At 53.0% G+C, this 25,750-nt stretch overlaps 1 protein-coding gene across 1 annotated transcript in view; it reads left to right on the top strand.

Annotated features, from left to right (window-relative positions):
• Window positions 1–3,208: 3,208 nt before the first annotated feature.
• Window positions 3,209–25,750, top strand: part of Slc9a3 (solute carrier family 9 member A3) — a 48,138-nt gene continuing 25,596 nt past the window's right edge. Inside the window, exon 1 of the mRNA XM_045139097.1 lies at window positions 3,209–3,449. Within this exon, the coding sequence (XP_044995032.1) occupies window positions 3,209–3,449 (241 nt within the window). The remainder of the gene's footprint in view (window positions 3,450–25,750) is intronic.

The following is a 25,750-nucleotide window of genomic DNA, read 5'->3' as shown; positions in this document are numbered from 1 at the left end:
TTGCTCTGCCCAGCATCGCCCACCTGGGGGCCCTGGCACTGGCTCGGAAGCTGAAAGCTTCCCTCGCCATCAGTCCGCCCATCCTGTCCCACACCTGTGCTTCCCGAGTGCTCCCATGGGCAGGACGTTGTTCTGGGGCCCGGAGACTAGCCATGGCACTGCTCAAAGAGCGGGCACTCCACGGAGAGGGCAGCCCGTACACAGACAGTCTGGCAGTGGGTGACGCGGGCTGTGCTGAGGAACAGGGCCGGCGGCTCAGCGTCCACAGGGTGAGCCGAGCAGTCGGGGAGCCGGGGCTCTAGAGAAGGGCTTGGCCTGCCTTCCCGGGCAGGAGAGGGAGGAGTGAGCAAGGGGTTAAGTCGGAGGGTGGGGTTGAGTCCAGGAAGGACTGGACATTTCCTGCACTTCCTCTGAGTTGGACATCCCTGAAGGGGCAAGGGAAGGATGGCCAGTGTGTGCGCGTGGGGCAGGGTCAGTGTGCCAAGGCTTGGGTACTGCTACAAGAGGAGCTGATCTGGCTGTGGTTCGGGGTGGGGGGCACTTGGCAAGGACTGCAGGAGTGTGGGAAGCCTGCTGTCATGGAGTGACCAGTGAGATTGTAACCCTTACTGGGGCAGGGATGAAGCAGCGGGTGGCAACCTAACACCTATGGGCTTAAAGGACATTCAAGTTCCCTACTAGAGGTCAGAGGGTCTATGCCCTTGGGTCATAGGCCAGGGCCAAAGCAGTCCCTGCGAGAAGGTGGGTGGAGGCTGCTATCACAGAAAGGGTAGAGACGTCCAGGTCCAGTGGACACTGGGCTGTGGAGGGTGGGTATGTCCATAGCCGTGGCACCAAGAGCTAGAGACACCATCCATGGCAGCCCAAGACCTCGACTCAGGTGAGCAGGGAATCTTCAAAGAATTTTAAGGGGCTGGAGAGATGGCTTAGCGGTTAAGGAGCTTGCCTGAGAAGCCTAAGGACCCAGGTTTGACTCCCCAGGTCCCACATAAGCCAGCGCACAAGGTGATATCAGTGCGAGGTGGGACATGCACACATGGTGGCATCTGGAGTTCAATTGCAGTGGCTGGAGGCCAATTCTTTCTCTCATTAAAAGAAAAGCAAGCAAGAATTTTAAGACTGCTCAGTGGGAAAGAGAGTTGGAGCTTATGTGTGGATGTGATTTTCTCAAGAGAGTCAGGCTTAAATGCCACTACGGAAGACATATGTACAATTCTGGTGGCTTCTGAAGTTATATCTCAAAGTGTTGCTAAAGAACTTTTTCTATTTCTCATGGTGTTCCCCCCCCCCCCCAATCCACTGAGAGCAAAGGGTAGCTCCTAAGGAGTACTGAACAGGATTGCAGCTGATAAGGTAAAGCCAGGGCCCACAATGGTGCCTCAGGGGCATGGGTTCTTAGTTTTAGTTTAGTTGTTTATATCTTGCTAGCTTTTATCTCCCCCTAGATGTTTCTTTAATTTTTATTTATTTGCAAGAAGAGAGAAAGAGAATGGGCACACCAGGGCCTCTTGCTTTGCAAACACACTGTAGATGCATGTGTCACACCACTTTGTGCATCTGGCTTTATGTGGGTGCTGGGGAATCAAACTTGGGCCAGGAGGCTTTGCAAGCAAGTGCCATTAACCACTAAGACACCTCTCCAGCCCCTCTTTCTTTCTTTCTTTATTTATTTATTTATTTATTTATTTATTTATTTATTTATTTATTATTTTAAGACAGGATCTTATAAAGTCCAGGCTGGCCTTCAAATCTTGATAATTCTACTCTCACACTCCTGAGTTCTAGAATTACAGCCAATGTGCCACCACACCTGGAACAATGTCTATGTAGTGTTATTTGTGAGGTTTCCAGAAAATTACAGGTTTACAGATGAGGAAGGAGTAAGGCCATCTATGCTTACATATTAAGCATGGCTCATTGCTAATTTTTATTGTTTATTTATTTTTGGTTTTTCAAGGTAGGGTCTCACTCTAGCCCAGACTGACCTGGAATTCACTATGGAGTCTTAGGGTGGCCTTGAACTCATGGCGATCCTCCTACCTCTGCCTCCCAAGTGCTGGGATTAAAGGTGTGCACCACCACTCCCAGCTTCATTGCTATTTTTTTTAAATTTATTTTTGAATTTGTTTATTAGAGAGAGAGAATGAGAGAATGTGGGTGCGCCAGGGCCTCCAGCCACTGCAAATGAACTCCCGTTACATGCACCACCTTGTTGTACATCTGTCTTACATGGGTCCTGGAGAATTGAACCTGGATCCTTTGGCTTTGCAGTCAGGCACTTTACTAAGCCATCTCTCCAGCCTGGTTCACTGCTATTTTAATATCCCCATGTTCATCTGTCCCGTTAAGATTCTCAGTTGGTTGGAGCGTGGTGCTAATAAAGTATCTCATATAACCGCCTCTACATAGTGACATTCACAGCAAATTTTGTTCATTGTGATGCTTGGCTCAGATGACAAGAGACTTCAACCACATAGACCAGAGAGAGGAGGCAGTTCCCTTCATTTTCCCCTGTCTGTATGTCTATCTTGCTTCAAGTTCCTTTAGACCAGGGCTCAGCCCGGGTCCCCTTGCCATGGGGCCTGGACACTCACCAGAGTCTGCCCACAAGCTGGGCATAGAGAGGGAAGCCACTGGTCCATCCCATGGGGAGACAGGGAAGCCTGTGGGCGTGCACAAGGGGACAGTTGGGAGAAGCAGGTCCCACCCTGGGTGGAGTTTCCCTGGAGCCTGCCTAGTCTGGGGCTGCAGTCCACCCCAAGGCAGGTCAGCGCCGCCGGCAGGTCGGGTCCCTCTTGGTGGCGCAGGACCTCCAGGACCTCAGCACCCGGCGGGCACGTCGGGGGGGGGGGACCTTGGGGTTCCAGAGGCCCACCCCGTGTGTGGGGGGGGAGGAGGGAGGGGCTGGATGGGTGGGGAGGGAAGGGTGGGTGGAGAGGGGGTGGATCTCCATGGCCGGGCGCAGGCCGATCGCGCCAGGGCGGACGGGTGTGCCTGGAGCGTGCCACAGTGTTTGCACTCACGTGTGCGCGGCGGGGGCGGGAAGGCCCCGCCCTGGGACGGGAGGAGGCCGCGGGATTAAAGGCCACCCCGGGCGGGCGGGCGGGCGGGGACCGGACCGCCGCCGCGGGCACCCAGAGCGCGCGCGGAGCGCAGCGGGGACTCGGCGCGGCATGAGCGGACGATCGCCAAGCTGAGACGCGCGGCGATGGGGCGGCTCGGGGTCCCGGGACCCAGCTGGCGACCGCTGCTGCGGCGGCTGCTGCTGCCCTGCACCCTGGCGCTGGTGCTGGGAGGGTTGCCCCGGGTGGGAGCCCTCGAAGAAGATCCCAGCGAAGCCCACGGCCACCACAGCCAGGGTTTCCAAGTGGTCACCTTCAAATGGCACCATGTCCAGGACCCGTACATTATCGCGCTCTGGATTCTTGTGGCCAGCTTAGCCAAAATCGGTAAGCGGCAAGGGGTTCTGTGCATCTGAAGACCTCAGCTCTCCGGGTGTGTCCTGGGGAGGGGGGGATCTCTGCGCGACACCCCCTCCCTTTGCTGTCGCTTTTCCTGCCCCCACCCTTGGGTGCGGGGAAGAGAAGCCCCCAGCGCCAGTTGGTTCTGCTGTGGGTTGGAGAAACATCAGCCTACACCCCGCGGTCAGGGTCTGGGGTCCTCGGGGAATGGAGGGGGGCAGCTTCCCCAGGCACGACGGAGCCGGAAGACATCCTCCTGCTAACACTGCCCGCCCGGCTCCGTTCCTGGAGGCTTGTTAATGGCACCAAGAGAAATGTCTTTGGAGTGGCAACCCCCGGGGTGATGTCTGTGCCCAGCAAGGGAAAAGTTTCCATTTATGATTCAACTCAGAAAAATCCCACGAAATATGACCCCTGATCTAGGGGGTTTCTCCTCTCTCCACCGGGCTCAGCGAACCAGGGAATTGGGATGAAGAAGGTTTGTGGCAAGGTGATAGGAAGGTCGGCTTTCTGGGCAGAGGAGGCATCAAAGCTGGAGATGGCAGGAATGTGGTCACAAGGAAGACCTTGCCTGAGGCCAAGGGAAGCCGGGCAGGATGAGGCAGGATGCAGAGGTGCCCATCTTGCCAGTTTCTATGATGGTAATGATTCTTTTTGTTTTTGGTTATTTCTAGGTAGGGTATCACTCTAGCCTCAGGCTGATCTGGAATTCACTATGGAGTCTCAGGGCACCCTTGAACTCATGTCAATTCTCCTACCTCTGCCTCCTGAGTGCTGGAATTAAAGGCATGTGCCACCATACCCTGTGCTTGCTTGCTTGCTTGTTTGTTTGTTTGTTTGTTTGTTTGTTTGTTTCTCTCTCTCTCTGTCTCTCTCTCTCCCCTTCTCTCTCTCTTTCTTTTGAGAGAAAAGGAGAGGGAGCCAGAGAAGGAAACAGATGGAGAGAAATAGAGAGAGAGAGAGGGAGGGAGGGAGAGAGGGGGGAAGAGGGAGAGAGAATGGGAACATCAGGGTCTCCAGCCACTGCAAACAAACTCCAGACACATGAGCCCCCTTGTGCATGCCTAAGTGCGTACTGGAGAATGGAACCTGGGTCCTTAGGCTTTGCAGGCAAGCACCTTAACTGCTAAGCCATCTCTCCAGCCTGGTGGTTCTTGGTTGGAAAGGCCATTCTTCTCCCTGAGGGTGTGGGGGTGTGTCCTGCTAAGGAAACAGGGGTTGGGCTATAGGCAGAGCAGAGGAGAGCTCTCACTCCTGCTGTCTGGGAGTGCTGGTGTGTCTGGTGGGCAAAAGCTGTCTTGTTTGTGCCCGTGAACCCTGTCGTTTTTGCCCATGTCTCCTTGAAATTTTCTGCCTGTTTAGCCCTGTGGACCTTATACCAGTTTGCCTGGTCTAGGCTGGAGTTTTTAGGCTTTCTGGTCCGTGTTGGTGTTAGCTCCCACAATGTGACTGCTTTATACTAGACTTTTATACCAGGGATTGCCTCTGGTAAACCTCACCTGCTTCCCTGGGGTCTGCAGTGCCCCACTGTGTGAAGTGGGTACGTGCTTTCTGTGCCAGCTCGGGACTGCTCGCTGGCCCTCTGGAGTACATGTCTGGAGCCTGGCATCTTAGCCCAGTAGCGGCCAGGCGTGGGTCAGCTTGTCTGTGGTGTTATGCGTAGGGTCACCTGGCCAACGTACTGACCTGGCTGCTATATATATATATATATATATATATATATATATATATATATATATATATATACGTTATTTCCCTACAGGTCTTTGGGAGTCTTGAACTTGATTCTGAGAGGGAGAGGCCTTCAGAGCCAGTGACACCAGCTTGTGCCCACTGGTGCTGTCTTGACCCTGGAATTGCTGGCCCCACTTGAGAGGGCTGTCTGAGAACAGGAGGCTCTACAGAGGGACAAAGTCTCCACTAGTTTTAGCAGTCATGAGGGGCCAGCCTCTCCCTCTTAATAACCCTCACCCCATGCCCAATTCCTAGAACTCAAGGATCTGACCCTGCCCAGAACCACACAGCCTCCTGGTAGCTCAGTATGACCTGGGTGACCCTCCTGGGTGCCTCCCCCAATCTCCCTTGTCACCAACTTCCCTGTCTGCCCACCCTGCCACCTCTGTCCCTACGCTGTGGTATAAGTCACCAGTGCCTTCAGCGAAGAGCCTAGAACTGGCGTCTCCCACCTTCAACCGGGGGAGGGGGTTCCCCAAGGGCGAATGCATTACAGAAGGCATCACTATGCAGATATCTTACCCCACAGAGCCCACCTGGCTCTCAGAACCAATACCACTCCCTTCCGTGCTTTCTTCACCCATCAGTCTCCAATCCTTCACCGAGACAGATCCCCTCAGACCAGTTCCTGCCCTATTGTGCAGCAGACCCCCCAAACACTCATCCGCTGTGAAGCCCCATCCTAAACGCAAGAATTGAGGGGCGGGTGAGATCTGTTGGTCTAGTTTTGTCCAGCCTGGTTTGGGGAACCACGTGTGTTGTGGAAAGTGCTGGGCATCGCCTAGACTTTTCCAACCTCAAGCTCCACAGGAGAAAGCACCTTCCAGCAGAAGATGGGTGGGATTTATGTTGAGTTTAATTTTCCTCCTTGTCCGGAGCATTTCTGACTCTCAGGCCGACTTCGTGGTTAGGAAAGGTCAGAGTTCTTTGGGTCAGTTGTACCCTGGCTGGGGAGAAAGACATGGGCCTTGGGGTACAAGCAGTTGGGGTTTGAAGACAGCCAGGGAACGGATGCCAAAGCCAGGGTGTCTGTTCACAGTGTAAGGCTGGCACGCTGGGAAGATCTCGGCAGTGACTGAAGGCTGGAGTCTACCCTGAGTGGGCAGGGTCCCCTCTTCTGTCCGTACCCTTGCTCCTCACAGACATAATGGGGGGAACCTGTATGGAGGCCTTCCTGAGCCCCTGGGGCTCAAGACTAGGCAGGGTGGAGGCTCCGGGGTTCCCTCTTAGGCCACAGACAACCCTGAGTGTTAAGCCTCGCCTGGAGTGGACCCAGGCGGTTTCAGGAGCAATAGTCAAGAGGCTGCCCTGGAGGAAGAGAGAGAGAGAGGATTGCTGAAGGCCAAGAGATGGGTCAGGGGATGGCGAAGGGAAATGGGCGATGGGGCAGGGGAGCACAGAGAGGACCAGGGAAGACGCTCAGCTTAGCTGCAGGTCTCCGGGGACTTCTGTCCCTGTTGGGGTTGTGGGGCAGGCGGCCCTCCATCGTGACCTAGCACTCAGACCACAGCCGGGGATATAGGACAGAGAGTGACACCCGAGGGCTTGTGGGAAGAGCCACCGGACCCTCCCCCGGACTTCAGGGAGGTGAGCAGGCTGTCCAGTCTTGTGGGATGGGGAGGGAGGAGAGGGCCATCGGCACGCAGCGGGTGGGTCCTGTCCTGCTCCGCTGGGAGCTTTGCCAGCTCTGGGGTGACCTCAGTTCACTGCGGCCAGCTTCACAGGCAGGGGAGCCTTACCGTATTAACTGAAGCCACAGAGGGCGCTAGGGGTGGGCTGGCTGTGACATGAAGGAGGCGAGGGAGAGTGACGGGGTGTCATCACAGATGACAGAAAGGACCAGAGCCTCCAGACGACGACAGTGAGCTCCTAACAGAGCCCTTATCAGTGAGGACTCAGGAGTCAGCTCAGGACGGAAGGGTGTGGGGGCTCCCTAGGCTGTGAGAGGAGAGCAGCTTAAGGACCGGGGGGAGTTCATTGTCACATCTCTGAGAGGCGCGGCGCGGACCCACATGGCTCTACTCCACAACAGGAAGATGGGAGTTGACACACTGAACAGAGACTTGGTGGGGGTGGGGTGGAGTGCAGATTATTTGGCCATTGCCTTGAAGCTCTGTAGCGCTGCCTTGTAAGCCCTGGGATTCTCGAGGGCGGAGGGGGAGCAGGCATGGTCTCAGATCTGAGACTTCAAGGTCTGTCGTCACCTGTTGTTGAGGCGCCTCAGCCCCTGTCCTGTTACTATATGTCCCCAGGAACTTTGACCTCGGGCTATCTCTCCTCGCCTAACCCCTCTTCCCCCAGTGTGGACAGTGGTCTTTGAGGGTTAGGGCTCTGGCCCCCAAATCCTGGTCAGTTCTTATTCTTTTTTTTTTCTTCTTGATGTTTTAAAAGGCTTCCAGAAATCTTTTATTTTATTTATTTATTTTGGTTTTTCGAGATAGGGTCTCGCTGTAGCCCAGGCTGACCTGGAATTCACCATGTAGTCTCAGGGTGCCCTTGAACTCATAGTGATCCTCCTACCTCTGCCTCCCAAATGCTGGGATTAAAGGTGTGTGCCACCATGTCCGGCTTAATTTTATTTTGTCTATTTGAGAGAGAGGCAAACAGAGAGAGAGAGAGAGAGAGAGAGAGAGAGAGGGTGCGCCAGGGTCTCCATCCACTGCAAACAAACTCCACACTCACGTGTCACCTTGCACATCTGGTTTATGTGGGACCTGGGGAATCGAACCTGGGTCCTTAGGCTTTGCAGGCAAGTGCCTTAACTGCTGAGCCATCCTTCCAGCCCTATTGGCTCATTCTTCATTCTTGCCCGGGAACTGGATGGTGACCGTCACTGTATCTCCCAAAGTGAGGGCGAAAATTTATTTATTTATTTTTTTTGGATGGTAGCACCCGGGTCCCCACGCAGGTTAGGATTTCTCCCACGAACAGCCTCTGTCGGGCACTGTGAGTCTGCTCACGTCCCTAGCTATGGGGGATGCACGCATCTTACCTGCCTCCTGGAGTTGACATCAGAGGCTCCGTGTTTTTATTTCCGTGTGCTCTAATCTTGGGGCGCCCCGTGTTGGCCTTGCCTTGTTGTTTCTCAGTAAACCTGTGCTCACCTGTTCCCACTGAATTCCCCGACCTCTCGGGAGAACCGTGGTAAGCACAGCACCCAGGGAACCCTGGGGCTCCCAGCAGAGGGTGAGGCTGAAGGCTGTAGTTCTGTTGGTGCACAGTTTGGAGCCAAGGGCTTGTGTGCAGGAAGCACTGCAGGTGTGAAGTGTCATTTCCGGGAAACTGTCCCTGGAGAGTCGCTCGGGCCGTAAATCCTTGTGCCATTTAGAGCCGAGGCACCCAGGGGAAAGAGGACAAAGGTTGGGAAGCGCTGATGGCATCAAGCAGACGAGCTCGAACCAGCTCCAGCTGCTCCTGTGCACACGAGTAAGCATGGGCCTACTCTGCCCACCGGCTTCCCGCCAGGGACATCAGATCACGGCTGTGGGGATTTAATCCACCCCTGTGGACTTTTAAATTTATTTATTTATTTGCAAGCAGAGAGAGAGAGAGAGAGAGGAGATAGACAGAGAAAGAATGGGCATGCCAGGGCCCCCAGCCACTGCTAACAAACTCTAGATACATGCCTCTCCCCCTACACCGCCCCTTGTGCAGCTGGCTTAGGTGGGTCCTGGGGAATTGAACCTGGGTCCTTTGGCTTTGCAGGCAAGCGCCTTAACCGCTAAGCCATCCCTCCAGCCTGCCTGTAGACTTGTAGCTGGGACTAAAAGCTTAGTTTTCTGTGGGAACCAGGGTCTGAGCTTGGGGTGCTTTAGAGTTGGGGCTCCCATGGGTGTTCTATCTCCCCAATGAATGGTCTGAGTCTTCCTTGGGGAGCTCAGGGTGCTGGGAGCAAGGCTACCAGGATCAAGACGGGCTTGGCTCTCCCCTGCCCACTCTGGGCTCTTTTCCCCCTAAGTGTAGGATGCAGCAGTTCCTAGGGTGGCTGCCAGGGATGTCAAGTCTTGAGGCATCAGATTTCAAGGTGCCATGTCTCAGCACCTCTAACACCCCAGAGCCGAGGATGGGTGGCTCCCTGGCACGTGGAGCTGGGCAGGCGTCAGCTCCTTGCAGAGCCGTGCCTCACCGTGCTTTCCTCCCTCCAGACTTCTGACCTGTTGCCTCCTTCCCAGCTCCCTTCATTTGAGAAAGTTCTGGTGAGAGGGGCCGGACAGATGGCTGAGTGGTTAAGGCATTTGCCTGCCAAGCGAAAGGACTCAGGTTCGATTTCCCAGCACCCACATTAGCCAGATGTATAAGGGGGCGCGTGTGTTCGTTTACAGAGGCTGAAGGTGTGCCCTTCCTGTCTCTCCTCTCTCTCCTTCTCTTTCCCAATTTAAAAATAGAGTTAAAAATAATTTTAAAAAAGGAAGTTCTGGTGAGGCCAGCATGCTCCTCACTCCCTACTGCTGGCCCTGTCTCAAGGGGCCCTGAACTCAGGGTTAGCGGCCGTCACAGCACTGTGCCTTGAATGAAGGGGAAGAGGGAATGAGGTAAGGGTGACCAGTGGATGGCTTGTGGCTTCCCAGGCTCCGCCTTCCTTATCCTCCGCCTCCCCCCTCCAAACCCAGCCTCCCTCTGCCCCACTTCTTCCCAGCTCAAAACGCCCCCAGGCCTCTCCAAGCTTTCAAGAACACTTCTCCCAATTCCAAGCTCCCTGGGGTCAACCTGGTGGGAAAGGTTTTCTTCCCACTGAATCTCCTGTGACTGTCTTTGCCTGTGCCCAACAGGTCTTTGGGTGGCATCACGCGGGCGGGTGCGGCTGCCCGGGGCCGCTGATGGGTGCATGGATGTGACTGTGCACGGACGGGCCTGTCTTCCCACCTGTATGCATCCAGCGCTCCTCCCCACCCTGTCCTGGGTCCAGGAAGAGGTTTCCGAGTCCTCAGCCAAATTCTTCCTTAAACTGTCACATGGCTTTCTGTGCACGTCACCTCTGGCAACAACACCTTTGCAATAGTGGCGTGGCAAGGGGGCCTCCTGTGAGCCTGCATCACTGTAGATGCCAACCTGGCACCTGGGCAGACGGGTTCTGCCTGGGTAGGCCACACTGGCCTTTACTTAGGCCTGGCTGTGCCTCTGGTCCACACCCATCACCAAGTGCCATCCCCATTTTGGAAAGGCTAAACAATCCCCTTGGGTTGCTGGATGTCCCGATTGTGGGTGGCAGAGTGCAGACTGTATTGTTAGCAGCCAGGGGTACAGAGAGGGTGTCCTATCTGGGGTGGGGGGATAGTAAAGAAAGCCTCAGAGGAAGAGGGTAAGGTAGAGGCAGAGAGGTGCAAGAGACGTTAGTCCCAGGGACAAAATGAAGACAGACGAAGAACTGTCTGGGAAAAGCAAGGCCTGGGTTATTGGGGCTATAGAGCTGGGGGTGAGGGAAGAACGCAGTCCTAGCTGGATGGAAGCGGCTCACTGCAGGGTGAAGGGGGTGGACTTTGCCTGGGGCCCCCACAGAAGGCTGTGCCTCTGGAAGGAACCTTGTTATGACGACCTGCCAGGTTCCACCTCCCTGGAACTGCGTCCTGGGGACTTCACACAAGGAGGCCAGCGGCCCAGATCTGGGCGGAGACCGAACCAATGTCCCCTTGAGGACACAGAACGCAGGGCTCGGGGCTGTCCCTGCCGAGGGAAATCGCTAGCGAGGCAGGGTGGCCCTGTCCTCTCTCCCCTCCCGGGCATGTTGGGGAACCTTCTGGATTCACCATCTGCGAAGCTGTTGTGGCCAAAGTCCAGCCAGTTTTTGAATTCTCGACTGGGAAAGGGTTTCTTGCAAGACAGAGTGGGAAAGTTTAAAATGCCTGTTTGGGCGGAGTGGGGGGCGGGGAACTCCTTTTGAAATGAAAGGAAGAGTGGAGAATCATCAGTTCCCTGGGGCTCTGTTCTTAGATTTGACCCAAAGTTTGACCAGGAGAATCTGAGTTCAGAGCGATTCTCCTCCTGCTATCCTGGGGCTGTACTGTGTCCTCCCAAAAGCCTCCCCCCACCAGCGTTAGCATCAGCTAGGGCCTTAACCCAGCCTTCCAAGGAATTACTGGGCATTTGGCACTGGGGAGCTGCGCCAGAGCAGTTGCTGCACTGAACAGAACCATGCCAGTGATTGTGAAGACCCAGGGATTGGACGGGAGCTGGCAACCCACGGGCAGGAAGGGGCCAATGTGGCTTATCTCCGTAATACTAGGGTAACTGGCAGAGGGGGGCAGGGAAGATACAGGCTGGCATTGGATGTGGAGGACCCTGGTCTGGCAGGAAATATGCTTGTGTGTGTGTGTGTGTGTGTGTGTGTGTGTGTGTGTGTGCAATAGAGGTGTGTTTCATGGCCATGCCAGGCATGTATGGGGGGGGGGACACACACAATCACTTGTGTGTTTGTTTTTGATGAGAGAGAGAGAATTGGCATGCCAGGACCCCTCGCCAGTGCAACCGAACTCCAGACTGTACCACCTTGTGCGCAAGTGTCACCTTGTGTATCTGGCTTACGTGGGCTCTGGGCAGTCAAACCTGGGTCCTCAGGCTTCACAGGCAAGCCCTTTAACCACTAAGCTGTCTCTCCAGCTTGCCTGCGTGTTTGTAGGTGGGCATAGGTGCATGCCCCTCAGAGCCAGTTACCATGGGGTTATGGGATTTGAGGCCATGAAGTTGAGACCTCTTCTCCATTTGGCTGAGGACTTGGGCCTGGCTCCCCATCTTCTCTCTCTCTCTCTCTCTCTCTCTCTCTCATTTCTGTTCCTCCCCCTTCCATATTTCACAGTAATAGCTGCCCTGTAGGGGACTGTTGGGCCGGGAAGAGATGAAGGCAGGAGGGTGTGAAGGGACCTGCTTGCGGTCGTGATTACATAAGAACAAGAGGGGGTGTCATGTGGTGGGCCTTCAGGATTTGGCCCCAGAGCACTCTGGAGGTGGTGGGCATGGGGTTGGGGTTTCGGCCTCCACTCCGGTAATACAAGCGTGGTTACCAGGGAAAGCAGTGGTATGGAGGCAGGAGGTTAACACACACCGCAGCTATCAGTTGGCAATTCTTTTCTATTATTATTCTTCATAACATTTTGTATGGATACATCATATGTTGGTATCTTCTTTTCCCTCATCCCTGCCCCCACTCTGCTGGGGACCCTCCTCAGTGGGGTTGCAGGTACCCTCCCACCCCCCATAGGTTGTGGGTTATGAATTGTGGGAGCAGCAGGCAGTTTTTTGAGGGCGAGGGAACGCCTCTGGGCATGATGTCTCAACCTGTGGCTCTTACAGTCTTTCCAAACCTCTTCCACAAAATTCCCTGAGCCGTGATGGGTGAGTTTCAAGTCTGCTTCAGTGATGAGCTCTTAGGAGCCTCTGGATCTCTGCTTTGGTAGGAGTTGGGTGTCCTCAGGGTCTGTCTCCTTCACCCTGGCGCTGATTATCAGGATCAGCATGGAAGAAGTGCTCTTGCTCATCTCCCCAATTCCTCTGTGGTTTCAGCTGTGGCTTGGCTGAAGTGTGAAGGGTCATTTATTCCTTGGGTCTCACGACCTCAGAGGTTTGGACCTTCAGATCCGTGATGTGTGGTCCAGAGGCCTTGGGAAGTTCTCAAAGCGGCAAAAGGCACCCCAGGGCCAGCCTAGGACCAGGGCCTGGTCAACATCAGGCCCCTGCATCAGCTGCATCAGAGATCAGTGTCCCTAGAAGTCAACTGGCGACAGGGTGACTCTCGCATTTGGAACCTGCTGCTCCTTCGGGGCCCCCGGGGTACCACACCTTGTCCCTACTGCGTGGGCAGAGAGCCCTGGTGAGAGAGCAGGAGCCTGGGCAGGGTCATTTCTAGGCCCTAATTCCTCACCTGACCAGCAGTTTCCCACCTGGGTGTGCTCAGAGACTCCGACCTTTTGAGCCAGAAATCCTGGGGCTGAACGCTGGGCAAGAAGCGGAGCCCCAGGACCCTGGGAGTGGCATGTGAACCCAGAAGGCCACATCTTCCCCTAGCAGGCGCCCGTATTGCTGGAGCAGTGCCTCACATGCTGGCACCCTTGCCAGAATGTGATACCAATCAACAAAAATGCCAAGACAGGCACCACAGTTGGAAGCACCGTATCTGAAGGCAACATCCATGGAACCCAGCTGTCCTTAGGGCCCGCAAGGGTGGGGGCCAGTTTTCTGCAGCACGTGGCTGTGCCGGCTTTCGGCGGCCGTTACCTGCAGCCTCCTTGTTGTCTGATCTTTCTAGAAGGGAGATGGAGCTGCACCTCTTCCTCGTGGGTCCAGCATGACCCACTTAGTCTCTAGCTAGAAAAGACCCTTCCCGTGCTGTCTGGGATGCTCAGAGAAGAAGGAGCCTCTGGGCCCCTGAGATGGGTGTTTTCCTGGCACCCCATTCCCACCCATGGTACCTCCAGGGACTCTCTGTAATTTCTTCTGTTTTTCAAGAACTAAATGTGAATGTGACAATTAGCAAGAACAGATTGGTGGCTGGCTTGTCAGTCTGCTCCCAAGGCCTCCCAAACCGTGTTGTTTCTGGGTTCTGGGGTCATCTGCTATTTTGAGTATCTTGGGCCCTGGTGTTCCACCAAACAAAAGACCGGGGGTTCACTGGGCCAGCAGCCTGTGAGAGCTATGAAATTGTATTCGGCTGTTTTTTTGCCTGTTTGATTTTGTTTTTTCTATGTAGGGTCTTGCTGTAGCCTAGACTGACCTGGAAGTCACTCTGTAGTCTCAGGGTGGCCTCGAACTCACAGCGATCTTCCAACCTCTGCCTCCCAAGTGCTGGGATTATAGGTGGGCGCCGCCACACCCGGCTGTATTTGGCTGCTTTCAACTCAAATCTACAGGGTGGGATCCCCACCCGAGCCCTGGGTGTTTAATGAGATTGACTCACCCACTCTTCCTAAGAACAAGGTCCTGAGTCCCTAGGTGGACGCTGCAGGCTGGTTCTCGGCACCACCCCCTCGGTCATCACCAGCGAGTCTGGCCCGGGGCTGCCATCTCTTCCACCAGAGTTTCTCTAGTGGCCCTTGTGCGTAGCTCTCCAAGGATGGGCGCACAAGCTGTGGAAGGAGGGGCACCTGTTGGGGGACGGTACCTGGTAGAGGGGAAGGTATGTGCTGTGGGTGGACAAGTGTATGCCATGGGGAGGAGGTTGGTTTTTGGTGGTGGCAAAGGTGGAGGGCCAGGCGTGCTGCGGGGGGTGATAGCATCTGTGGAGCCTGAGGGGCCGAGGAACTCCATGTTCAGGTGAATTTGGACGGCACACATGCTCCATGTGTTTAATAGCTGACCCTAGGCCTCTCTGCTGCTCACCTGGGCACCGTGCCACGCTGTGCACCCACAGAAGCGTTGCTGTGTTTCCAGCGGGGGCCAGGCTGCCTGGCAGCGGGGAGGTGGCCGAGCTTCTAGTTGCGGTGCACCCGTGGCTACTGCCCGTAGGCATGCGGCCGTGCTCTGGTCACCTTGCACCGCAGGCCAGGGTCCTTTCTCTGAAAGTCCAGGAAGGAAAGTGTCCAGGTTGAACTTGCCATCCAACTAAAGCTCCAAGGGGGCGGGAGAGATGGCTTGGAGGTTAAGGCGCTTGCCCATGAAGCCCAAGAACTCATGTTCAAATCTCCAGATCCCACGTAGCCGGACGCACAGTGACACAAGCATGCAATGCCTCACAGGCGCACAAGGGGGCGCACGTGCTGTTCGTTTGCAGTGGCTGAAGGCCCTGGCACACTTATTATCTCCCTCCCTCTCTCTCTCTCTCTCTCTCTCAGTAACTTTTATTTTTTTATTTTTATTTTTATTTTTTTTAATATTTTTTATTTATTTATTTGACAGCAACAGACACAGAGAGAAAGACAGATAGAGGGAGAGAGAGAGAATGGGCGCGCCAGGGCCTCCAGCCTCTGCAAACGAACTCCAGACGCGTGCGCCCCCTTGTGCATCTGGCTAACGTGGGACCTGGGGAACCGAGCCTCGAACCGGGGTCCTTAGGCTTCACAGGCAAGCACTTAACCTCTAAGCCATCTCTCCAGCCCGTAACTTTTATTTTTAAAGCTGGAAGGGTGTATGGACTTCCTGTCTTGGATGTTTGGATCTAGATGGGCGGGCTGATCGGAGCAAGACCCTATCATCAAACAGCCCTCCTGTGCCAAGGTTCCCACCAGAGGGGCTAGAGGGCTGTGTACACACAGGTTACATGCTAGGTTTATGTTTTCTGGGACTGCAGGCAGCTGGTTTCTGAGAACGGTGTTTCCCTCTGCCCGTATCACATAACTCACATGGCAATGAGTACCCACGCTCCCCAAGACTCGCCCAGCCTAGAAGCCACAGGAGGGCCCCAGGGCATGCCCCGCGTGCGACTTCATAGCCTGTGCACCCCCTGTGGGTGCAATCTGCCGGAGGAGTTCCTGTCTTTCTGGTTTGCGCACAGGAGACCTCCTGGCACCAAGGTCTGTCTTTTCCTCCTGTTACTTTGCAGCGGAAAGGAGGATTTTCATGTGCTCTAATTTTAGCGAAATATGAGGCTCCATTGGCACAGTGGGATCACAGGAGATGGCTGGCGTGGCGTGAAATTACAGCTCTTTGCTCACACCCAGGTAAATAGCCGGGCATCCAGGCCATGTACGCCTCAAAACAGTGGGCTGCTCACCTGCCTCGCCCAGCCCGTGGCGCTCCCTCCACCCCAGAGAAGGACAGCCAATGTGGCCACAGCTATGCTTTCAAATAATTTAAAAGTACTTTTTAACAGCTGGAGAGATGGCTTAGTGGTTAAGTCGTTCGCCAGCAAAGCCAAAGGACCCAGGTTCGATTCCCCAGGACCCACGTAAGCCAGAGGCACAAGGGGGCACATGTGTCTGGAGTTCATTTGCAGAGGCTGGAGGCCCTGGTGAGTCCATTCTCTCTCTCTCTCTTAAACAAATAAATAAAGTATTTTAAAACATAATTTTAAAATAAAATAAACATTTTTTGTTTATTTTTATTTATTTATTTGAGAGTGACAGAGAGAAAGAGGCAGAGAGAGATAGAGATAAAGAGAGAGAAAGAGAGAGAGACAGAGAGGGAGAGAGAATGGGTGCACCAGGGCCTCCAGCCACTACAAATGAACTCCAAATGCATACGCCCCCTTGTGCATCTGGCTAACATGGGTGTTATTCATGGAGATTATATAATTTGCTAATATCCAACTTCCATTCACCCTCTTTTGTATCCCTCCACTACAGGTCCCCCCTATAGACAATTTCAGGTCATATTAAAAAAAAAAAGCTACAGTCTAGGTATATTAGTTACTTTTCTCATTGTGATGACAAAATGCCTGAAAAAGCAAAAGAAAGAAGGAAGGGAAAAAAGGAAAAGGGAGGCTTTATTCTCGCTCATAGGAGTCTTGATACATCATAATAGGAAGACACAGTGGAGCAGTGTGGAGTGGCTGATCAGTCAGGAAACAGAGAAATGCTGGCGTTTAATTTTTTAAATTTATTTATATAGTCTAGATATTGTTATTTTTTTATTTTTAGAAAGAATGAGCAAGAGAGAAAGAGACAGTGCCAGACAGAAAGAGAGAGAGAGAATTGATGAACCATGTCCTCAGCCCCTTCAATCTAACACCAGACACTTGTGCCACCTAGTGGGCATGTGCGACCTTGCGCTTGCCTTGACTTTGTGCACCTGGCTTACATGGGATCTGGAGAGTCGAACGTGGGTCCTTAGGCTTCCCAGGCAAGAGCCTCAACCACTAAGCCACCTCTCTAGCCCAACTCTGCATATTTTTCTTTTGTCACATGAAAAGCTGACAAAGGTTTTCTCCCAAGGTTTTTAACTTAATTTATCTTTTTGGGGGGGGGTGATGGGTTGGGTTGGGGGAGTGAGGAAGGGACTAAACCCAGGGATTGTATATGGGAGACAAGTGCTCCTTTCCCAGCTCTCTGAAGTTTTTAATTTTATTTATGATGATGATTATTGTTATTTTAGTTTTTGGAGGTAGGGTCTTGCTCTCTAGCCCAGGCTGACCTGGAATTCATTATGTAATCTCAGGGTGGCCTCAAACTCACAGTGATCCTCCTACCTCTGCCTCTCAAGCACTGAGATTAAAGGCGTGCACCACCACATCAGCAAGTTTTTAATTTTGTTTTGTTTTGTTTTATTTATTTTGTTCATTATTTATTTATTTATTTGAGAGTGACAGAGAGAGAGAGAGTGAGAACGGGCCCTCCAGGGCTTCCAGCCACTGCAAACGAACTCCAGATGCGTGCGCCCCCTTGTGCATCTGGCTAACGTGAGTCCTGGGGAACTGAGCCTCGAACAGGGGTCCATAGGCTTCACAGGCAAGCGCTTAACCGCTAAGCCATCTCTCCAGCCCTGTTGTTGTTTTTTGCAAGCAGGGTTTCACTCTAGTCCAGGCTGACCTGGAGTTCACTATGTAGTCTCAGGGTGGCCTCGAACTCACAGCGATCCTCCTACCTCTGCCTCCCGAGTGCTGGGATTAAAGGCGTGCACTACCATACCTGGCAAGTTTTTAATTTTAACGAAGTCCAGCCTGTCCCTTGGAGGTCTTGGAGCCTCTGCATGGACTTTTCTCCAAGGATATACGTCTTCCTTCCTCAGAGTGCTGTTGCTGACGTCTGAAGTGTGTTTTCTCCATACCTCTTGACATTACGTGGGACTCAACCAGCCACCCCCTGCCAAGGCCAGGCCATGTGCCGGTACCCGAAGCCCCATGAGGACCCAGGCACAAAGCACATGTTGGCATGGTGTATGGAGAGACAGGGACCCCAAATTCATTAGCTCTCTCTTCCTGTTGGCCTAGACCACATCCCTGAAAATAAAGACAATTAATAAGCCCCGTGCCCTTCTATCTACCTCAGGTTCAGGAATACAGCCAGAACACCAGCTCTGTGGATATCCAGCTTTCATCTTATAACAGACAGACAGACAGACAGACAGAAAAGCTGAGATTGTCATCTTACACCAGGAAGCCAAGTCCAGAGATAAAACTGCCTATGAGGAAGTGGATGGATGGGTCCTTGGGAACAGAGAGCCCTTGGGTACGCAGATACCATGCCCTGCTGGCTCCACAGATAGGAGCTGTCTGTACCCTGCAGGGGCATCTTGCCCCAGGGAGCCCCACAGGGTGGTAGTCATTCAGAAGAAGGGTTTTGGGAGGCCTCCCTCCCGGGCTCTGACCCTCCTGCTTCAAAGGAGAAGCTGGCTGAAGATTAGGTCACCTACCTCTGCCCGATGTCTCCAGACCCTATCCCTGCTGTGGGTCCTGTTGGCTGCCGAAGCACTTTATGACTGTCCACTCGCAGAGTTCTGACTTGTCACCTTCCCGTGCTGTGTGACTACCAAAGATCAGTCCTGGTCAGGTTGTGTTCGGTTCCCAGGAAGTGACTAGTGACAAAGTCCTGGGTTTGGGGACAGGTTGAGAGCTCTCAGGTGGTGGTGGCCATGACCACGTGAATGGGCACAGGCCCAGTGAGCAACAGCCTTGGGACGTTGCCGCAGTTTATCTGCACAGAAGTCTTCAAAGAAACATGGCCTTCCTGGGACTTTTACATACCAAGGTACAAAGGGCAGCCAGATTCACACTTGCTCCTCTACAGAGAACCTGCTAGAGAGATCCCTGTAGTTTGAAGAACGTGTCATACAGTCTCCCCACCTCACCTCCACGTGCATGTCTTTGCTTTAGTGAACTCTGGATCTTGGGTAGCTCTTCTAACCTTCAGGCCTGACTTTTCAAAGTGGATTTCTATGATACGTCGATCTATGCTCTTGAAGTCCAAAGCCCTGGAAAAGAGGAAGTGCATAGCTTGTCCGGCCTCCATGTCACCCTTTTAAATAAGTGTTTTTTTTTTTTAAATTTTTTATTTACTTATTTGAGAGCGACAGACACAGAGAGAAAGACAGATAGAGGGAGAGAGAGAGAATGGGCGCGCCAGGGCTTCCAGCCTCTGCAAACGAACTCCAGACGCGTGCGCCCCCTTGTGCATCTGGCTAACGTGGGACCTGGGGAACCGAGCCTCGAACCGGGGTCCTTAGGCTTCCCAGGCAAGCGCTTAACCGCTGAGCCATCTCTCCAGCCCTTAAATAAGTGTTTTTAAAAATTTATTTGCAAAAAGAGAAAAAGAGTGAGAGAGAGAGAGAGACTGGGTGCTCCGGGGCCTCTAGCCACTGAAAGCAAACTCTAGATGCATTCACCACTTTGTGCATCTGGCTTTATGTGGGTCCTGGGGAATCGAACCTGGGCTGTGAGGCTTGGTAGGCAAGCGCCTTAGCCGCTGAGCCATCTGTCCAGCCCGGTGTCACTTTTCTTACTGCGGGGGAGTCCTGGGTGAGGCTGTGATGCTCTGCTGGGAGCTTTGCTTCTGCTACTCTGATGTTGGCCAGGTGCAGCCACCATAGCTGGGCTGAGCCATTCTGTCTCTAGGCGTCCACACACACCCAGTGGCCCCCTTCCCCGGGCGTCACCCAGTCAGTCTTGTGCTTCTGTTTCTCTCTCCTCTCCCAATAACCTCCAGCAGAGACTCTGGCATCTTCCCCTCACACTAACATCTGTGCAAAAGCACCCAAGATTCCATTCTCCATCAGAGGTCCCCTGCCAGCCAGCCCTGCCCTCGGGAAGACAAGGTGACCAAGGGTATGCAAGGCCTTGGGAGGTGCAGAGGGGATGAACTGGGGGACCTGTGGGAGACGAAAACCAAGGATTTCCCTGAGGGACGAGTTCGCCCTGGCCATATTCCGTTGCTGGCTGAGGAGCTAGAGTGTAAAACTTCCCCGTGCCTTTCTCTCCCACATGTAAGAGAGCACACTGGTTAGTGCTAAAATGTGGGGGTCCAGGTGCCTGAAGTCCCCACTACGTTGGACAGCCAGGGCCTGTTCACAAACCCCTCCACAGCCACAGCTGTGGGCTGCCTTCAGCGCCCTCTGGGCTCAATGTGAGGGGCACTAGGGACTTGGATTCAGGGTCTGAATCCGTGGAGACTACAGGCCACAGAGAGTCTCTATTTTTTTTATTATTATTTTAAAGACTCTATTTATTTATTTGAGAGAGGTACATAAAGAGGGGAGGGAGAGAGAAGGAGACAGAGTGAAAATGGGCACACCAGGGCCTCCAGCCACTGCAAATGAACTCCGGACACATGCACCCCCTTATGCATCTGGCTTACGTGGGTCCTGGGGAAGCGTGTCTACAACCCTGTGGAGATGCGGACGCTCCTGGGCCGGTGTGGGGTCCGTGCCGGAGCAGCACTCGTGCTGGGGACAATCTTCCCTGCAAGTGTGACTTTGTCCTTCGTCTTTACCTTCCACCCAGGGCTGTGTGATGGTGGATAAATTAAAGTAGAAGGAGGACGGCTGAGGGTTTTGTTTTATTTTGGGCTTCTTCTTTTTTTTTTCGTTTTTTTGAGGTGGGGTCTCACTCTAGTCCAGGCTGATCTGGAATTCACTAGTAATCTCAGGGTGGCCTTGAACTCACAGTGATCCTCCTACCTCTGCCTCCCGAGTGCTGGGATTAAAGCCGTGAGCCACCACGCCCGGCTTGTTGTCTTAATATTTATTTACTTATTTGACAGAGAAAGAGGGAGAGAGAGAGAGAGAGGAGAGAGAGAGAGAATGGGCGCACCAGGATCTCCGGCCACTAAAAGTGAACTCCAGATGCGTGTGCCCCCTTGTGCATCTGGCTAACGTGGGTCCTGGGGAATCAAACCAGGGTCCTTTGGTTTTGCAGGCAAATAAATGCCTTAATCGCTAAGCCATCCCTCCAGCCCTTGTTGAGTATTTTTTATAATTATAATTATTATTATTTTGGGTTTTTGAGGTAGAGTCTCACTCTAGCCCAGGCTGACCTGGAATTCACTATGTAGCCTCAACCTTGTTGGGTATTTTTGATCAGAACACCATCCATGGCTTCAGGAGGAGATTAGGCTGGGAGTCAGTAGAAGGTGAAATGTGAGGGGCTAGAGAGGTTTTCTTAGCGGTTAAAGGCATTTGCTAGAAATGGGGAGGAGTTCTGAGGACAGACTCAGGCCAAGGGCCTTGGCACTGTTGAGATTCTGGGCCTCTGTCACAGCCGCCATCCTCCCCACCCCAAACCCTAGACAGACGATCCTCATCCCAAGAGAAGTCAGGCAGCTGAGAAATTTCCAAGAGATTAGATGCCTTTCTTGTCCTTTGACGGGCTATAAGCGAGAGAAGTCTTTATTTGTAATGGGTACATTTTGCCCATATTTCAGGATTTCCTCTTTCGATTTTCATCAGTTTGAGCCCGGTGGGCCTATGGGGTGTGATTTCTTAGTATTTACCCTGCTTGAGGTTTGAAGACTTTCTCTAGTCTGTAAACTCACACCTCTCACCAAGTTGAGGACATTTTTGACGCCCCCCCACCATTTCTTCAAAATTCCCCAATTTTTTGCTTCTTTTTTCCTCTCTGGACATGAAATGCACATATGTTAGACCTTGTGATGGTGTCCTGTTGGCCACAGAGGCTTCCTCACCTTTTTTAAAAAAACTCTGTTTTGTGGGGGGTGGGGCTGGAGAGATGGCTTAGCAGTCAAGGTACTTGCCTGTGAAGTGTAGGGACCCAGGTTCTATCCCCTGTACCCACGTAAGCCAGATGCATAAGGTGGCACATTCATCTGGAGTACTTTTGCAGTGGATGGAGGCCCTAGCACACCCATTCTCTCTTTCTCTTTCTCTTTCTATTTGCCTCTGCCTGTCTCTCCAATAAATAAAAAAATAGAACATGTTTTAAAAAGATCTGCTTTACTCTTTGTTCTCCAGATTGGACCATTTCTCCTGGCCTGCCTCGAGGTTACTAACTCTTCTGCCATTTCTGAGCTGTGAAGTCTGTCTGTTGAATTTCTATGTAGATATTGTACTCTTCAACTCCAGAATTTCCATTTGGCTTTTTTTTCCTGATAGTTTATATTTCATTTTGTTTATTTATTTTTTTAAATTTTTTATTGTTTATTTATTTATTTGAGAGCAACAGAGAGAGAAAGAGACAAACAGATAGATAGAGGAAGAGAGGGAATGGGCGCGCCAGGGCTTCCAGCCTCTGCAAACGAACTCCAGACGCGTGCCCCCCCTTGTGCATCTGGCTAACGTGGGACCTGGGGAACCGAGCCTTGAACCAGGGTCCTTAGGCTTCACAGGCAAGCGCCCAACCGCTAAGCCATCTCTCCAGCCCTATATTTTAGAAAGAAAGTACGACCCATGAGCCAGGCGCCTGTTTATCTAAATAGGGATCTATTGGCATGTTCTCGTAACCCAGCCCTTGCTCTTGCACACATGATGGCAATTTTCTGCACAGTTGTGAGTAGACTATATGAACCGTGGCCCTTAAAGTATTACTTCTCTTTAAGAGAAAATTTGCTGACCTATATTCTACTCCACTGTTGTTAAAAATAAATTTTATTTATTTATTTAGGAGAGAGAGAGAGAATGGGTGCTCCAGGGCCTCCAGCCACTAAAACGAATTCCAGATGCATGAGCCACCTTATGCATCTCCTTTGTGTGAGTGTTGGAGAATGGAACGTGGGTCCTTAGGCTTCACAGATAAGCAAGCGCCTTAACTGCTAAGCCATCTTTCCAAGCTGGAGACTGATTTTTGATCAAGATGTTTATTTTGTTCTTTTCTGTGATCATCATTACAATAGCTGTTCTTACGTTCTTATCTGGTAGGTCCAGTGTCCTGGTCATCCTGAGGTTCCCCAGGAACTGTTTTATGATTGATTCCACTTTCTTATTTCTTCATGGGCCTGTTCGTAATTTTGAAACTATGTCCAGGACATTACAGTTGGCCTACAGAGACTATTCTGCTCGTGTGCGTGTGTGTGTGTGTGTGTGTGTGTGTGTGTGTGTGTGTGTGTGTGCAGGGAGCTGTGTGCACGTGCCACATGGAGACCAGAGGACAACGTTCAGGTGTTGCTCCTTAGGAATACTGTCTCCCATTTTGGAGACAAGGTCTCTTATAGTTTAGAGCTCACTAACTAGGCTGTACTGGCTGCCCATCAAATTCCAGGAAACTTCCCCTGGGGTTATTGGAGTGCACGACCATTTTCATTTTTTGAGAGAGAGAGAGAATGGGTGCTCCAGGGCCTCTCAGCCGCTGCGAGCAAACTGCAGATGCATGCGTCCCGTTGTGCCCGTGCGCGGCATTGTGAGCTTCTGTCACTGTGCATCTGGCTACGTGGGACCTGGAGATTCGAACATGAGTTATTAGGCCTCGCAGGCAAGCGCCTTTAGCTGCTAAGCCATCTCTCCAGCCTCCTGGTGTTTTTGTTTGTTTGTTTTTTGTTTTTTTGAGATAGGGTCTCATCTGGTCCAGGGTGACCTGGGATTAACTATGTAGTCTCAGCCTGGCCTCAAACTCACCTCCTACCTCTGCCTCCCGAGTGCTGGGATTAAAAGGCATGTGCCACCACGCCTGGTTCCCTGGTGTTTTTTTTTTTTTAATGTTGGTTCTGGGGGTTGAACCAGGTCCCCATTTCTTACTGACTGAACTATCACTCCAGTCCCAGAAAGAACTGGGTTTTTTTTTGGGGGGGGGTACTGGTTTTCCAAGCCAAATGACCTTTAAGGACCGAGCTCCAAGCACAGTCTCTCCCTCTGTCACGGCCAAAACAGGTTCTTTTCTTTTAGCTTTGGTTGGCAGGATGGGGCCCATGTTTTGTGTGCTTCCCACAGGGGACTGTGGGGACCTTCTGGAAGTCTGGAGTTCACACAGAGAATCTGGGGTTCCCCTCTGGGTTCTTCCATCCTGAAATTCGCTCCTCACTTTTTCAGTGGCTGTCTTTTCCCCTAGTTTTTCAGAAGTGGCTGAAGATGGATCTCTGCATCATGATGATGTAAGATAGGTCAGAGTCGTAACATCTAGACAGCCAGTGAGGACACCCCATGAGGCTCACCCCAAGAGACCCCCAGCGCCGTCTCTTGGTGCAGGGCCAAGGACATCAGGGCTGCCCACCTGCTCATGACTAAGGCAACAGCGCTCCCTGTCTGTTAGGACCAAAGGCTGTGGCAGGCCCGGAGAGTGTAGCCCAGGATGGAGTGGGGCCGGGATGGGCACAGAGAGCCTCGCCACCACTTTACCCCCTTTTCCGGAGCTCACCACGGCTCAGAGTAGGAACTGCAATACTGTTCATTTCTTCCGAAGTTGAAACATATTGACGGGGTTTGCCTGGGTTTTGTCAATGGACAACGTTAGAAACATCTTACAGGGCCGGTCCCCAAAACCACTGCCACTCTCCCCGTCTCACAGCCCGCAGGGGGCCTGGCTCTGAGAGAGGCTCCCTGCTTACTGCAGGAGAAGCCAGCTGCACCCCAAGCAGCGGTGTGGGCCTTCGGGTCCTTGCCTAGTGGGGCAGAGCAGGTACCAGGCAGATTATAAATACCTTTCCCTCCTGTCTCTGATCGACACACTTGACACACTTACTGAGATCCTCACATGGTGCCCTGCTGGGCGCAGCCCAGGATAGAGTGTTTTTGAGGTCAGAGCCACGGGGTCTGCTCTGTGTGGGCTGGGCAATCGGATTGGACTCATCGGCATCACAAACCCAGGCCAGGTGTTTCGGGGACCTCCGTGTCGCGCCTACACGTATCTGGGAAGGAAGTGTGCCTGTGACGTCTCTGTGTGTCCTTAGGTACGCAGGCAGCTGCTCTTGAATGAAGGAGCTCCTGGGTGACCCTGACCCTCTTCCACGAGGAGGGGCCCCGGTGTCCCTTCCTTTCCTCTGGGCAAGTTCTCCCCTGCTCGGTCCACTTGCTCTGTTAGGCAGAGTTTAATTCTCCGAGGCTTGTACCTGTTAAAGTAAAACCAAAGGATTTACTGTGCTGCTGCACTTGCTAGGACTCAGCTAAATCGGCCTGTCACCTTGAAAGATCCTTGGCACTAGGGGTGACCACAGGCCCGACCAAGGCCCCATCCCAGCTGCGTCCCAAGGGGGCCTTGGGGAGTCTCTCGGTGCCCGGCCCCCCTCCGCCAGACCCCAGGCAGCCAGCTCAGAAGCGCGTTCTGGTGCCCAGCGTGGAAGTGGCTGGTGACCAGCCCTCACGACCTTCACTCAGTCACAGAGTTTGTAATTAGAACTAACTTGCCTGCTGCTCTGTGTTGTCGCCACCTCTTGGCTTGGCCATTTTGTGCTTAATTGGCTGTGACTCTCGGGGGGCCTCCCGGGCAGTCAGTGACTTGTGGGTTTGGATGTCCCTCCGGTTGTCACTCCTGTTCTGGGGAAAGGGCTCATCTGCGACAGGGGGCCGGGACCCCAGCTCTGTCCTCACTGGGCCCCCTTGCCACATTGCTTCTGGCATGTCTCCTCCTCCTCCTCTTCCTTCTTCTTCTCAAAGATCTTATTTTTATTTATTTATTAGAGCCAGAGAGAGAGAGGGAAGAGAGACACAGAGAGAGAGAGAGAGAATGGGTGCACCGGGGCCTCCAGCCACTGCCAATGGACTCCAGACCCGTGCGCCCCCTTGTGCATCTGGCTTACGTGGGACCTGGAGAGTTGAACCGGGATCCTTAGGCTTCGCAGGCATGTGCCTTAACTGCTAAGCCATCTCCCCAGCCCAGGCAT

This window comes from Jaculus jaculus, chromosome 20 (assembly GCF_020740685.1).
Source record: "Jaculus jaculus isolate mJacJac1 chromosome 20, mJacJac1.mat.Y.cur, whole genome shotgun sequence".
NCBI lineage: Eukaryota > Metazoa > Chordata > Mammalia > Rodentia > Dipodidae > Jaculus > Jaculus jaculus.
The sequence above is the reverse complement of the archived record's forward strand: the minus strand, read 5'-3'. Positions and strand labels throughout refer to the sequence as shown.